Raw genomic sequence first — 14,553 nt, forward strand, 5'->3', positions numbered from 1 at the left:
AAGTTGGGTGATTCAGGATAAGGTGCCTAACACACCCACCCAAAAACGAGTATGAAGATCAAGTAGGCAGTTGAATTGAATTGCACGTCCCCGAGAATATTTTATAGAGATCACAATGTACAATTACCTAAAACTTGTCAAAGTCAATGAAATTAGATATGGTGAAGAATCCAAGAGCTTGACTATTTCAAGGGTATCACAGCATTACGAGTGCCTTTTGTACTACTCTGAATTTATTTTAACAAATTTCTGTTTGCAGTGTTTGCACAGGTAATACCACCACAGGTCGCTTCTCATTTATAAGTAGCTTCAACGTGCACCAACCTCAGTGTAGTGGTTAGCGCAGTGGACTTATCCGGACGTTGTTGGTTCGAGTCCAAGTCAAGTCATAAAATGTAGCATAATTTATAATCTAGGAACGACATTGAGAATTTCCTTACAGTATCAGCTAGATTTGCCCAGATTTCCAATAGACAGGGATTTTCCCAGCGAGGCTATGAGAACTGCAGTAGCTACAGAGCGGTACATTTCAAGGAAATGATTTTATCGCAAGAAGTTATGAGAGAATCCTAATGACAATAGAGAGCTATCCGGGAATCAGCATGCTTACGGGCCAGATACTTCGACATCAGAATCCTCGTCTGGAAAGAAAAATTATTTTATCAGATGGTGGTTTTACTTTAGGCTAGGCTAGAAAAAAATCACTTTCTTCTTTCCCATATTTCTTATTCCCCCCCTTTTTCTAAATTGAAAGCCTAGCCCAACGATTTCCAACTAGCGGCTCACGGGACCATTTTTGTGGCCCGCGAAGCTTTTAGGGTGGGTCCCTCGGGCTTGATTATTGCTCTTTCACTATGGGGTGGACTCCGAAAATGGAACATCCACCCCCCCCCCTCAAGAAAATACTGCTCCCCTGTGTATGTGGCCCGCGAAGTACTTGCCAATGTAGCATGTGACCCACATACACATGGAAGTTCGAAATCTCTAGGCACTAGCCTCATAATCACAGGCGAAAATAATGTACATAAGTATGAATGAAAGTAAACACACACACAAAACTATAACTTACCTCTTTTCTTGTAGAACAAAATGTACGCATTGTTGAAATCTTCGTCTTGGGGTCGCTGCTCCAATACAGTTTCATCGTTGAAATAGTGCCACTCCTTGGTGTTTGGATGTAAGGTATAAGCCGTGTAGTGTCCAGCTGACACACCTGAAATAAAACAAATAGTTAAGGGAAAGTCACAATAGATCTGAAGGTGTTTCCACACAGTCGACTGGCCATCGATTGAACCGTCCACATTGCCTTGACAACATAGATTCAGCTCACACCTTTAGAGGGTCGCACACACATTTAAATAGGGTCGGCGTTTCTTGTCTGCGAGGGCAGGATGCTGCGTATCTTCTCGTGCAGACATTCCGCCGAGATGTGATTGGATACCGAGATGAGCCTCGGATGACCAAACAGGTCCACGGATTTCTTGTTGTTGTTTCCATCGCCTAGGATGTCCAGCCGAAACACAACCGGCACGTTGAGCGTTCTGAAATAGAATGGAAAAGAACAGAAAGATTACTGATTACTCAAAGAGAACAGAAACATCATTTGTAGGGAATTAAACATGAGCTATCTGAATTAACATTTCAACACCAGAAAGGAAAGGTCACTTGTAACAGACTAACATTATTGCTGCTAAGAGTGAAATAAAACCATTTGGGTTGCCAGTCTAGTTAGCTTGGAAGGTAGCGCGATAGCTAGGTTGCGGGTTCCTTCCCTTCTCGATTTCGGGACTATGACACCTACATTGTTACAGTTCCTTAAACCAAACTTAAAAAAAAAAAAAACGAACATCTTAACTTAACCTCCTGGTTAGGAAAGGAAAGTAAAATGTACAAAAAGAAGCTTACCGTAGTGTGGGCTTAATATAGCCACAGTTTTCTATACTAATGAGATCTTTGTCTGGACAAATAAGTTTGCCGCACACAGGACACGATATTGTTTCACTAGGACTTGAATTCAGTTGGTTCTTGTTGTAATTCGGATAGGAATTCTGGTGGATAGACAAATTTTAAGTGAAGACCATCCAGAAGTAGTGCTAGGAACTCTTGACAATCATGCTGTAACAAAGAAGATGGATAGAATAGAATATACCTTGTTTAGCCTGATAGTAAAAAGTACCTTTATCCCAGCAGTCTAAACAAAGTCTTGTGTATTGGTATGGTACATACATACATACATATCCTAAGTCGTTCTGTTTGGTGGAACAGGTCGACTATTCACAAAACCTCTCCACCAAGTTCTTTCATTTCCTAAGTTGTTCTGTTTGGTGGAACAGGTCGACTATTCACAAAACCTCTCCACCAAGTTCTTTCATTAAATTTTTGTTGGTTTTCAATGAGAGTGGGATTTTGATTTCTTTTGATGATATCTTTATTGATTTGATCATTCCATCTCAGTTGTGGTCTACCTTGCTTTCTGGTTCCTTCTATACTTAAACTTGAACATTTTTAGACTGTCAGCTCAGGAAACAGAAGTCCCATTATGGTAACTTATTACTTACGGCAGCGTCAATCTATAAAAGTGTTGAGGGTTTCACTTTTGATCTTGTAGGTAAGTGTCCACAACGGCGAACTGATCATAGCCTAGTACCGACCCAAGAGAACAACAAACCATGCTAATGAATGGAAGCGTCCTAAACGGAGCATTGACCATAGCTCCGACCATAATATTGACCCTCGCAGAAAATTAAGGAAATAGAGCTGAGTATTTTTACTTTTCTTATCCTATAGAAAGGAAAGTAATGTAATCGGATCAAAATCTCGATGGTCAGTTTTTAGTGCCAAAACACGTTTTGAGGTCCCTAGAGCCTAAATCCAAAGTTTCAGCCATTGGTCCGTTGTGTGTGTCTGTCTGTAAACAAAATATCTCGAGAACGGTTAGAGCTAGAGACTTGAAATTTGGTATGTAGATGTTAAATGTGACAAGGATGCGACACGAAACTTTTGGTTTAGATCGGTGCAACGGTTGGCGGCATTTTACCGCTTTTTGGCGGTTTTCGGTGTAATTTAACAATATATCGGGAACGGTATGAGCTAGAGACTTGAAATTTGGTATGGAGTTTACAAATGTGACAAGGATGCAACGCAAAACGTTTGGTTGAGATAGGTGCTGCGGTTGGCGGTATTTTGACCGATTTTTGGCGGTTTTCAGCTATATCGACTAAACGGTTAGTGATATTGTCAAAGTTTGGCTATAAGAACAAGAACACCCAAAATAAGCATCATTCAATAGGATGAGGAAAGTCGTGTTATGTTCACACCAGATTTTTTCTACGATGGTTGATGGTCTCGGTGAGGGTCAATGGTCCGTGGTCTATGGTCGTCCTTGTGGCCGCGCACTTAGACTTAGATTCAGGTGAAAAACTGATAGATAAGTATAACCGGAACATTACTAAACGATTGAGACTTAGGAGAAGGTCTTATTTTATTTACCTTTTCAAATAGACAATGAGATAATCCGGATATCTACACACAGATAAGGTCTTGGTGGCGCATTGGTTGTTTTCACATTTAGGACAGAACCATGGGTTGTGTTCATCCAAAAGCTCACTGAAATCACACACAATAAAAAAAGGTGTTAAGTTGTTATAAAGAAAAGGTTTTACAAATGTTCACCTCCAAAACGAGTTTTTTTGGGACAGAACCATGGGTTGTGTTCATCCAAAAGTTCACTGAAATCACACACAATAAAAAAAGGTGTTAAGTTGTTATAAAGAAAAGGTTTTACAAATGTTCACCTCCAAAACGAGTTTTTTTTTAAAGAGGTTTGATAGGGAGAACTGTAACTGCTAAGGTCTTATCGTCCCGAAATCGAAGAGATGAGGACAGGATAGGAGAAAGCCAGCCGTTCCGAGAACGAACATTATACGTTCAGGATAAAATTCGCCCCGGGCGGAAATCGAACCCGCGGCCTAGCGCTTACAAGGCAGACGCGCTACCAACCAAGCTAACTAGGCTGGCATATACATTTTAACAAATGTTAGGACGTTGATTTTACCTCTGACTAAACGCCTTGATACAATCATACAAGGTGAGAGCCTTCGGACTGCGCAGAGCTGTTAGGGAAGGATGCTGTGTGTCACCACCGTCTGTCACAGTCTCGCTGAACGTAACAGCCAGTGTGTCACTGTTGTGTAAGGTCACTGACCCCTCTACACCGATAGGACAACCTAGGGAAGGATGCTGTGTGTCCCCACCGTCTGTCACAGTCTCGCTGAACGTAACAGCCAGTGTGTCACTGTTGTGTAAGGTCACTGACCCCTCTACACCGATAGGACAACCCCGGCAATGCGCGTTGAACATACAGCGAGAACAATGCGAACCCTGGGGACAAACAAACAGTTATTTTTACCACTGCCGGCTGATACTAAAAAATCTCATTATGCTATCAGTTCGTCTTCTTAAGACTATTGCTCTAGTAGAGAAGCTAATGGCCGGGGCCACACTCAGAGATTTAACAATAATTAACTTTTAATCTTGGATTAAGCAATCTGATTGGTTTATTTCAATTTTTATTGTCAATCAGATTGCTTACTCTACGATTAAAAGTTAATCATAGTTTAATCTTCGAGTATGGCCGCGCCTATAAAAATAAAAATGCGGGCTACTTTAGGAGATTCAGAAATAAAATCAAGGCTCAAAACAGTAAGAAAAAAAAAAGAACATCCGCAGGCACTTTTCAAACTTTGTTGTTCGGCGCGAACGACCTAACAGTCCGTGTTGTTAGAGTAAAAAAAAAAGATTGGGTCTCGCCAATTAGAATCCATTTCCCCATGTTTCCTCTTATCTTATTACCTGACCATCTACGAGGAGTAGCTTGTACGGCTTGGTATAAGTCGAGGGCAGGATGCTGCGTATCTTCTCGTGCAGACATTCCGCCGAGATGTGATTGGATACCGAGATGAGCCTCGGATGACCAAACAGGTCCACGGATTTCTTGTTGTTGTTTCCATCGCCTAGGATGTCCAGCCGAAACACAACCGGCACGTTGAGCGTTCTGAAATAGAATGGAAAAGAACAGAAAGATTACTGATTACTCAAAGAGAACAGAAACATCATTTGTAGGGAATTAAACATGAGCTATCTGAATTAACATTTCAACACCAGAAAGGAAAGGTCACTTGTAACAGACTAACATTATTGCTGCTAAGAGTGAAATAAAACCATTTGGGTTGCCAGTCTAGTTAGCTTGGAAGGTAGCGCGATAGCTAGGTTGCGGGTTCCTTCCCTTCTCGATTTCGGGACTATGACACCTACATTGTTACAGTTCCTTAAACCAAACTTAAAAAAAAAAAAAACGAACATCTTAACTTAACCTCCTGGTTAGGAAAGGAAAGTAAAATGTACAAAAAGAAGCTTACCGTAGTGTGGGCTTAATATAGCCACAGTTTTCTATACTAATGAGATCTTTGTCTGGACAAATAAGTTTGCCGCACACAGGACACGATATTGTTTCACTAGGACTTGAATTCAGTTGGTTCTTGTTGTAATTCGGATAGGAATTCTGGTGGATAGACAAATTTTAACATTAGTAGACTATCAGGCACTGGACGAGATAAAGAATAGGACCGTATTTAAGGGGAGGGGGCTCAGGCCGCTCGAGCTCAATTTTTCTCCTTTACTGTACTTAGGCCAGGCTCCAGATATTTGGAGCACCCCCCTTACTTCACTGTTTGGATGTGCTCTTTAAATCTGTTAACATAAAGGAACATCTTGTTCTAAGCTGACAGCCTAAATCGGATGAAACTCATGACAAGTGGGAACGGGCTTTAAGAGGATTATTTAGTCTTATGCCTTACACATTGGCATTTTTTTTTTTTTTTTTTTTTTTTTTTTTTTTCGGTGGATAGATAAAAACTAACATTAGTAGACTATCAGGCACTGGACGAGATAAAGAATAGGGCCGTATTGGGGGGGAGGGGAACATCTTGTTCTAAGCTGACAGCCTAAATCGGATGAAACTCATGACAAGTGGGAACGGGCTTTAAGAGGACTATTTAGTCTTATGCCTTGTACACATTGGCATTTTTTTTCAGATCCAGATTTCTCAACAATTCAGAAATGTTTTGGCAACAATCTAGCAACTTTTTTACGCTCCAGGGTATCCAGACTTTTTTCCTGAAACATTTTTATTGTCTTAAAAAAGTGTGGGAACGGGCCTATACTTACAACACAGTCATCACACAAGCTAAAGGAACAGTCTATGTGTTTCTTAATGTTGGTCTCTTTCTCATCCAAACATATAGTACACTTGAGGGATTGCACCGAGTTGCTAGTCACATCCAGGTCCATATTAGTAGCGTCTGTGTCTTCAGACATCACTTCACTCACGGGAGGAGACAACTCAAACGCATACACTTTCCTGTGAAAGGTAAGAGGAGAGAGATTATAAATTGAACTCAGAAGCTGAAAACACAGTAGTCAGATTTCCAAAGGTACCCAGAGTCAATCTGCGTATCTTCTTCTTCGCCTTTTCCCGTGTTCAGACGGGTCGGCATTTTTCGTCAGCCCTAGGATGATCGCTTTTGTTGGTTATGGCTACGCGAAGGGAATGGATGCCCTTCGCGCTCAACCTTTCCTATTTCTTTAGCAAGGGAAACTAAGGCTGGTATACTCCTTGTTTAAAGTCTCCCAGCCAGACTTAGCTGAAATACGGTATACTATTAAATGAATAGGTGCCATACTTTTCGACGTACCTGTTACCTGCGTATCTTCTTCTTCGCCTTTTCCCATGTTCAGACGGGTCGGCGTTTTTCGTCAGCCCTAGGATGATCGCTTTTGTTGGTTATGACTACAAAATTTTACGAATGGATGCCCTTCGCGCTCAACCTTTGCTATTTCTTTAGCAAGGGAAACTAAGGCTGGTATACTTCTTGTTTAAAGTCTCCCAGCCAGACTAAGCTGAAATGCGGTATACTATTAAATGAATAGGTGCCATACTTTTCGACGTACCTGTTAAGATCGTTGACATATCGGACCAGAGAGTTGGGTTCGAGGAACTTGGCCACATGATGATCCAGTACTTCAGCCAGGAGTAAATCCGACTGAATGCCGAGTACTTTACACACACTCTGCTTGATGTGAGACACACGGTCCTGTTTGTTAATAGTGACCAAACATTGGATTGGGGAGACATTGGAACCTTGTACACTGGTAGGTACAAATGTGACGCCTGAAATAATACTGTTTTAAGACTTTCGAAAATAATAATCATAGACTCTTGAGTGGAAGGTAACCACTAGGCAAGTTTAACGCCAGAGGCGTTCTCTGCCACCTAACCCTTAGAGCTCCATTATTAGGTGGTCAAATTCTCAAATAAATGAGGATAAAATTCCATGCCTCGCCTGGGATCGAACCCGCGCCCTCCTGTTTAACAGACGAATGTCTTGACCACTACGCCACAAACACTGATGCATTTCATTGGTGTTAAGCGTACTCGCAACAAATATCGTTCCCACTTTCATACGCTTCGATCCCAAAACATCTGACTCACTCTTCAACCCTTTCTAGGTATCAGAAGTCCAATGAAAAGAGTAGTTCTTTTTAGTAACTCACTCACTCTTAACACGTTTCTAGTGTTGGTACAATAGGTAGTTAGGTACTTACAAATTTGTTGCTCCATAGCGTAGGGCAAAGGGACAGAGAGATACATGAATGGTTCATATGTGATGGATACGAATTGACATCCCGAGCACACCACCTGAAAATTATCAAGTAAAACCGTATTTTATGATTCCTCTCTGTGGCACTTTCGTCAAGGAGATATCAATTTTCAACACCCTGACTGCCAAAGCATAATCCATGGTGTTTACCCACAGAAACACATGTATTAAACACATGAGAGCCAGACTCTTGGAATTTTTTCATAAAAAAGCAACATTTCGATCAGAGGCTCTCTTTCAGAAAACTATTGAAAATACATAAGAGCGTTAGATTGTGACCTGAGAGAGAGAGATACAAAACTGAACTTGGGTGACGGAATTTTTTTTACGGCTTTTTAAAGCAAAACTGAATACAGTCGACTCTCGGTAATTCAAACCTTCGATAATTCGAAACTCTCGATAAATCGAAGCAACTGATGTCTGGTCCCTTGAAAAACTCTCGATATTTCGAAAAAAATCAATGCATTTTGGTACGCTCGATAAATCGAAGTAAAAAGAATTGGACGGAGTTCATAGGACTGTTCAAGGAACATAAGGGACAAATAGGACAAATTTATTAAACTAAGGTTTACTAAACGAGAGTTTTACCTGAGTGTTGTTATTTTTCCTCTCACATTCCATGCGGATATTTTTCTCCAGATATTTCTTGCGTTCCTTCTATATTGGTATGGTATAACAACAAAATACAATACCAATGTTTACAACTAAAGACCTTGTTTAAAATTATAAAATTGGTCAGTGGGACCTTGCAATTGGTGAGCCAATTTTGGCTCTTTGGTTGAGTCATTTCTCCCTGGCTGAGCTGCAATCTAAACAGCTGAGATCATGCATGGTAGAGTTTCAATTTTACCTAAAGAAAATAAATCAGTACTATACTAAGTAATTGAATATACTATTCACTTGACTTGGACTATAGTCCAAGTCAAGTGAAGTCATAGTATATTCAATTCTACCAAAGTATCCCATTTGGAAAATATTGAAAATAAATCATCTTGTGTTGATAGCTGTATTTGATTAAAAATTGAGGGTCAGGTGTGTAAAAAGGATAAGCATCAGTTCTAGTCAAATTATTCTAACTTCAATAATGCCCACACAATGAAGAGGTGATGTTATACCTGACGGTAATCCTTGAATTGTGGATAATGAACACCCAGAATTTGTTTGAAGTCACTTGGATGCACTATGGAATATTGGCCACTCCACATTTTCCGAACCAACAATGCAAACTCATCTCAGGTGTGTAAAAAGGATAAGCATCAGTTTTAGTCAAATTATTTCTAACTTCAATAATGCCTACACAATGAAGAGGTGATGTTATACCTGACGGTAATCCTTGAATTGTGGATAGTGAACACCCAGAATTTGTTTGAAGTCACTTGGATGCACTATGGAATATTGGCCACTCCACATTTTCCGAACCAACAATGCAAACTCATCAACCAAAGAACTGCAAGCTGAAGAACTTTTCAAGCTGTCCTCTTCCGATTTATTAGTGAAGTACTCAACAAGAGCTGAAGCAGCCACAAGGGATTGTATACCAGCACTCATGAAACAGGTATTACCTAGGTTTCTTAGCCCACACACACCCCTTTGAGCACAGTTATCTGCAAAAAGAAAAACATATCTAAGTTATGTATTTCATATGAAAGTGATAGGTCACTAAAACATATGATATTCAAATTGTATTTGATAGACACATAAATAAATATGAAGGTAATATTATTGACAGCAGGAAGAAATTGGATTAATCATACTTGGGATAGAGAGATATATATAGTACCTGGAGAACCCTTGAAAATTACTTTGCAGATTTCACACCATAACAAAAACCATATCTACAAGAGATTGAACCGCCTCTGTAATATGGATTAGCTAATAATAACAGGAATGAAAAAAGTTCATTAGTCAAATTAGCTACAATTTCATAAAGTCAACAACTCCTACTAGAAACAAAGGAAAAAACTGCTAGTAAAACTAACCAGAAACATCATTATCCTCAGATATCTCAAACAGAGAGCTTAGTTCTCCAGTAAAGTTCTCAGGACCTTCACATACATCGGAAGAGGTTGGTGGAGGTAGAGGAATAGGGAAACTTGAAGCTGCACTTGCTGTTGAGAAACATTCATCTTGAGACCTGAAAAATGATAGAATTATTTATGTAACAATAAATAGAGAAATGACTTTCAAGTAACTAAAAGAAATGATGTAAAAACAATCTGATGATTACAAAAAGAAAAAAAAAAAAATCTTACCAAGTGTTTTCAATGCCCATGTTTTCAGAGATGGGATTTGACTCGTCTGAAACTTGTAATGATTGATTACTAAATTCAGCTGCCAAGATGTTTTGTGGATCAAGTTCACACTCAATTTGAATGTTCTCGGGGGATGCAATCAAGTCTAAATGTTCAGAAGCATTGGGAAAACACGTCAATTCAGCATCATGGTCCATTAAATTGATGTTACAAGACAGTTGACCAGGAGATTTCAAACTGAAAGCATACAAGAAAATGTAAAAAGTATTAATGCTGTTTCAGGATATGTATTTGTAAATTTACATTTGGAATCAATCACAGATTTGGTCAAATATCACTGTAAGCCCATTCTTTCCACTTGATTGAACTCTTCAGAATACCTGTAAGCAAGGTACTATGGAATGAGATTTCTCATTTAAAAATTGTGCTTTACGATTTGCTCCATTTCTTTAATCTACTGATCCCATGGGGAAAAAGTGAATGACCCCCAAGAAAAATAAGACAAGATCATCAAAACAATTATCAATGAGGTCATATTATAGCAACATTTCGATCAGAGGCTCTCTTTCAGAAAACTATTGAAAATACATACCTAAGTGGCCTGTGGCAGCAATTGTGCACATCCAAAGAGGAATCTATCCCTTTGTCTGAATCATGTTGAAAAAAAGTCACATAATAAAATACGACTCTACTTACCGTGCTTTTGAATTGTCCCTGAAACAGATCCACCAGAATGCTCTGGTTATCAGCTAGATGGGATTGCCAGTGCTTGTCCGCTAGAAGATCTACAGTACTTACTACTGTATCCGATACAGCCACGCCATCTTCTTCTATTCCTGTCATCTGAAAACCCATTAATTAATAGGGAGAATGACCTAGTGATCAAGTTTCTTTACAAAACACCATATTATTATTATTTCAAGCTTTCATACTTTCACGTACCAACACGAAAATTGAGGGCCTAGTTAGCTTGGAAGGTAGCGCCTGCCTTGTCGCGGATTCGATTCCCGCCCGGGGCAGAATCAACCGAACCCAAAAGTCCATCACTATTACTCTTATCTCTTGCCTGTCTGTAAAAAAGACAATAAGACCTCAGTAATTACAGTTCCCTCTATCCACTCCACTTAATGAGGTTAGTGTAACGAGTAGTGTTACAATCCCGGAATAAACTTTCAATCCTGGGATTCTAGGACGATAATCTCGGGATTTATGAAACTGTTGTTGTTGTTTGCAAATGTCGGGTTATTTGACTACAGGTCATTTTACCTCTGGCTTCCCAATATTTTCCTACAATGTCATTGCTGGCTTCCAAGGCAGGTGAACTGAGTTCATAGGACTGTTCAAGGAACATAAGGCACAAATAGGACACATTTATTAAACCAAGGTTTACTAAACGAGAGTTTTACCTGAGTGTTGTTATTTTTCCTCTCACATTCCATGCGGATATTTTTCTCCAGATATTTCTTGCGCGAGATTTCCATCATGAAATTCTTCTCCTTCTCATCCGGCGTGTTACTGTTACACTTAGCGTGCTCGTCGTACATCTTGATTCGCTTCAAATCCACCTGAAATCAACAAGTAGTAATGATTATTACGAATAACTAATGATTACGGAAGAAATAACTAAGGTCTGTCTGATCTATAAAAAAAATAAAAAAAAAAATAAAAAAAAATAAAAAAAACGCAACGAAAACCTTTGAGCCAATCAGAAGACGCCTTTCGTTATTCGTACTGAGTGGCTTAAATGTGGATGCATAGATAAAACCGGTTAATTTCGGAAGATTTGTAAAGGAAAATAAGATAATGTACGAGTAGTGCAGATTTGGTAATCCTGTACTCAGGTACGAAAAACTAATGATTACGGTAGAAATAACTAAGGTCTGTCTGATCTATAAAAAAAAAACGCAACGAAAACCTTTGAGCCAATCAGAAGACGCCTTTCGTTATTCGTACTGAGTGGCTTAAATGTTGTTGCATAGATAAAACCGGTTAATTTCGGAAGATTTGTAAAGGAAAATAAGATAATGTACGAGTAGTGCAGATTTGGTAATCCTGTACTCGGACTCAGAGGCAGTTTTTTTTTAGACAAGGAGTAATCGTTCGTAAGCGGGGGTTCTCTGGTCCCGTCCTTCAACAAAGGAAAAGGAATCAGGTGCATTACCGGTTTATTTTATGGGTTTAGGGGACTACATAGGACATGGGAAGAGGCGAATAAGAAGAGGAGGAGAGTATTTAAAAATTGTGCTTTACGATTTGCTCCATTTCTTTCATCTACTGATCCCATGGGGAAAAAGTGAATGACCCCCAAGAAAAATAAGACAAGATCATCAAAACAATTATCAATGAGGTCATATTATTCTGACCATCTTTAGAAAACACCAAGGCCAATGATCAAACTTTTACTGTATTTTCCTCTGATCATGTAGTGAAAGTTGATCATGAAGACATTCACAGCAGGTACCCGAGGAGATCTGTGCCAGATGCCCAGATCACGTACTGATTAGAACTTACTTTACCAGAAGGAAACTTTCTTGATTGGTCGAATAATCGCACTACTACTTATGAAAGTAAATTTTTACAACACCGATTCACAAATAAAACGAAAATCCTAGAAGAAATGCAAAAGAGGCGAAAAAAAAGTTAAAGAAAAACTAAAAATACAGTAAAATAACCCACCGCCACTTCTCGACTTCTCGTAGTAACTAACAGTGTTGCCGGATCTTAGAAAATGTGTCATGCTCTCTGGAAAATATTTATGCTCCTTGATAAAAATCAAAGTTGCATATTTGCATGGATATGATCTCGATCAGGGTGTAACAGAAATGAGTTTAACCATAGATTTCTAAAATTATACACTTTTTCCTGACACTACGCCATGAGAGCCTGCTACACACTGTAATTGAAGGAGTTGTGGAAGGAAAAGATAGAAGAGGAAGACCAAGGAAAGAATTCATCCAACAAATAGAGGACATGGAATGCAGAACCTATCAAGAGCTGAAGGGAATGGCACAGGATAGAGAAGTGTGCAGAAGAAAAACTCATCGGCTGATCATTAGATCTCGTTATTCGCCTCCTGTTCTGTCACGAGAACGTTCACGTTGGAGGTTTTCGCGTCCTTGAGGATGTCCTTCAGATCGAACGCGGTGTCCTTGAGAGCGTTAGATTGTGACCTGAGAGAGAGAGAGATCACAAAACTGAACTTGGCTGACGGAATTTTTTTTACGGCTTTTTAAAGCAAAACTGAATAGAAAGTGACGAGTGGCCTGTTGTTGATTTATCGGGAGGTGCGAAAAAGTTATGCTCTCACTGGCAACATTGGTAGCGATCAGTGAACTTTCCCCTACCGGTTTCAGTGTTGCCAGCTATTTCGTTTCAAAAAGGGATTTTTCTTGAATAATCAAAATTCCCTTTATCCCTCGTTTCAGAAAACTGCTCAAGCTCAAGTTGAAAAATTTCTATGGACGCCGGGAAAATAAGTGATTATGCAATATGGGAGTGTTATAAAATTAGTGGAGATGACCATTTTAGACAAGGAGTAATCGTTCGTAAGCGGGGGTTCTCTGGTCCCGTCCTTCAACAAAGGGAAAGGAATCAGGTGCATTACCGGTTTATTTTATGGGTTTAGGGGACTACATAGGACATGGGAAGAGGCGAATAAGAAGAGGAGGAGAGTAATTAGGGGGTTGGGGGGGGGGTAAAGGGACATTTTGGTCTCATTCGAGCAGAATAAACAATGTATATTCTATTCTATTACCAGTCCGTCATGAAAGTCCTGTGCGGAGTTGTAGTGCAGCACGGTACTCTTGTTCCTCTTCCCCGACGTTTGATTCTCGTAGATATGAAACGAGTTCACGTTGACCACCTCATGTCTCCGTTCCTTTCTCGGGAACTTCTCCGAGTCGAATCGGATCTCGTTATTCGCCTCCTGTTCTGTCACGAGAACGTTCACGTTGGAGGTTTTCGCATCCTTGAGGATGTCCTTCAGATCGAACGCGGTGTCCTTGAGAGCGAAGTCTACGAATGGGGACACGGTGCCAGCGCTGCTGGCAGCACTACATGGGGGAGTGTTGGATGCTGCAAGTCAAGTAGGAAATGGGTTAGGCTTGAGTGCAGAGTCCACAAATAGGGACACTACTGAAAGCATGGGGAAGTGAGGGTAAATTTGTAAATCTTATCAATTTTTTTTTTTTTTTTTTTTTTTTTTTTAAAAAAAACTATTTTTTTTTTTTATCAATAAAAAATATTTCCAAAAAAAAAAATTTTTTTTTTTTTTTTTTAACAAATACTATATTTTTATTTGATCAATCATACATACTTACGTACATACAAAATATTGTTTTAATAAAAATAGTTGGTTTTAATGTTAGTTTTTTCAATTGATAAAAGCTACAACATACCTACAACAACAATAACAAAGTTTTAAGAATCGTCTAAGAGTTTTGAAGGGATGATTGCTGGACACATATTTTTACCTCCGAAGGTCTCTTTAATCCACACTTTCAGTTACCTACTTTACTTTCCGAGAGACAGACATATTGTTGGGAGGATTGCAAGTTTGAAACTTTTACCTTTGGACAGAAAGA

The 14,553-nt window shown here is 39.4% G+C and overlaps 1 protein-coding gene and 1 long non-coding RNA gene across 2 annotated transcripts; both read right to left on the bottom strand.

The window, feature by feature from the left end:
* Nucleotides 1-159: 159 nt before the first annotated feature.
* Nucleotides 160-14,051, bottom strand: LOC103524244 (the record flags this gene model as incomplete). Its single annotated transcript, XM_026833342.1, has 15 exons — nucleotides 160-641; nucleotides 1,070-1,332; nucleotides 1,383-1,541; nucleotides 1,906-2,048; nucleotides 2,669-2,732; nucleotides 3,490-3,606; nucleotides 4,055-4,380; nucleotides 4,852-5,053; nucleotides 5,418-5,560; nucleotides 6,226-6,418; nucleotides 7,009-7,228; nucleotides 7,663-7,756; nucleotides 10,667-10,813; nucleotides 11,377-11,535; nucleotides 13,725-14,051. Coding segments are annotated over 15 exons (2,592 nt in total), but the record flags the coding sequence as incomplete, so codon positions are not given.
* LOC113473888 lies at nucleotides 1,482-2,048 on the bottom strand. The gene is made up of 2 exons (XR_003395690.1): nucleotides 1,906-2,048; nucleotides 1,482-1,541 (listed from the first exon to the last, which is right to left on the bottom strand). It is a non-coding gene; the product is annotated as an uncharacterized LOC113473888 (long non-coding RNA).
* Nucleotides 14,052-14,553: the final 502 nt, after the last annotated feature.

This window comes from Diaphorina citri, unplaced genomic scaffold (genome assembly GCF_000475195.1).
Source record: "Diaphorina citri unplaced genomic scaffold, Diaci psyllid genome assembly version 1.1 scaffold89, whole genome shotgun sequence".
NCBI lineage: Eukaryota > Metazoa > Arthropoda > Insecta > Hemiptera > Psyllidae > Diaphorina > Diaphorina citri.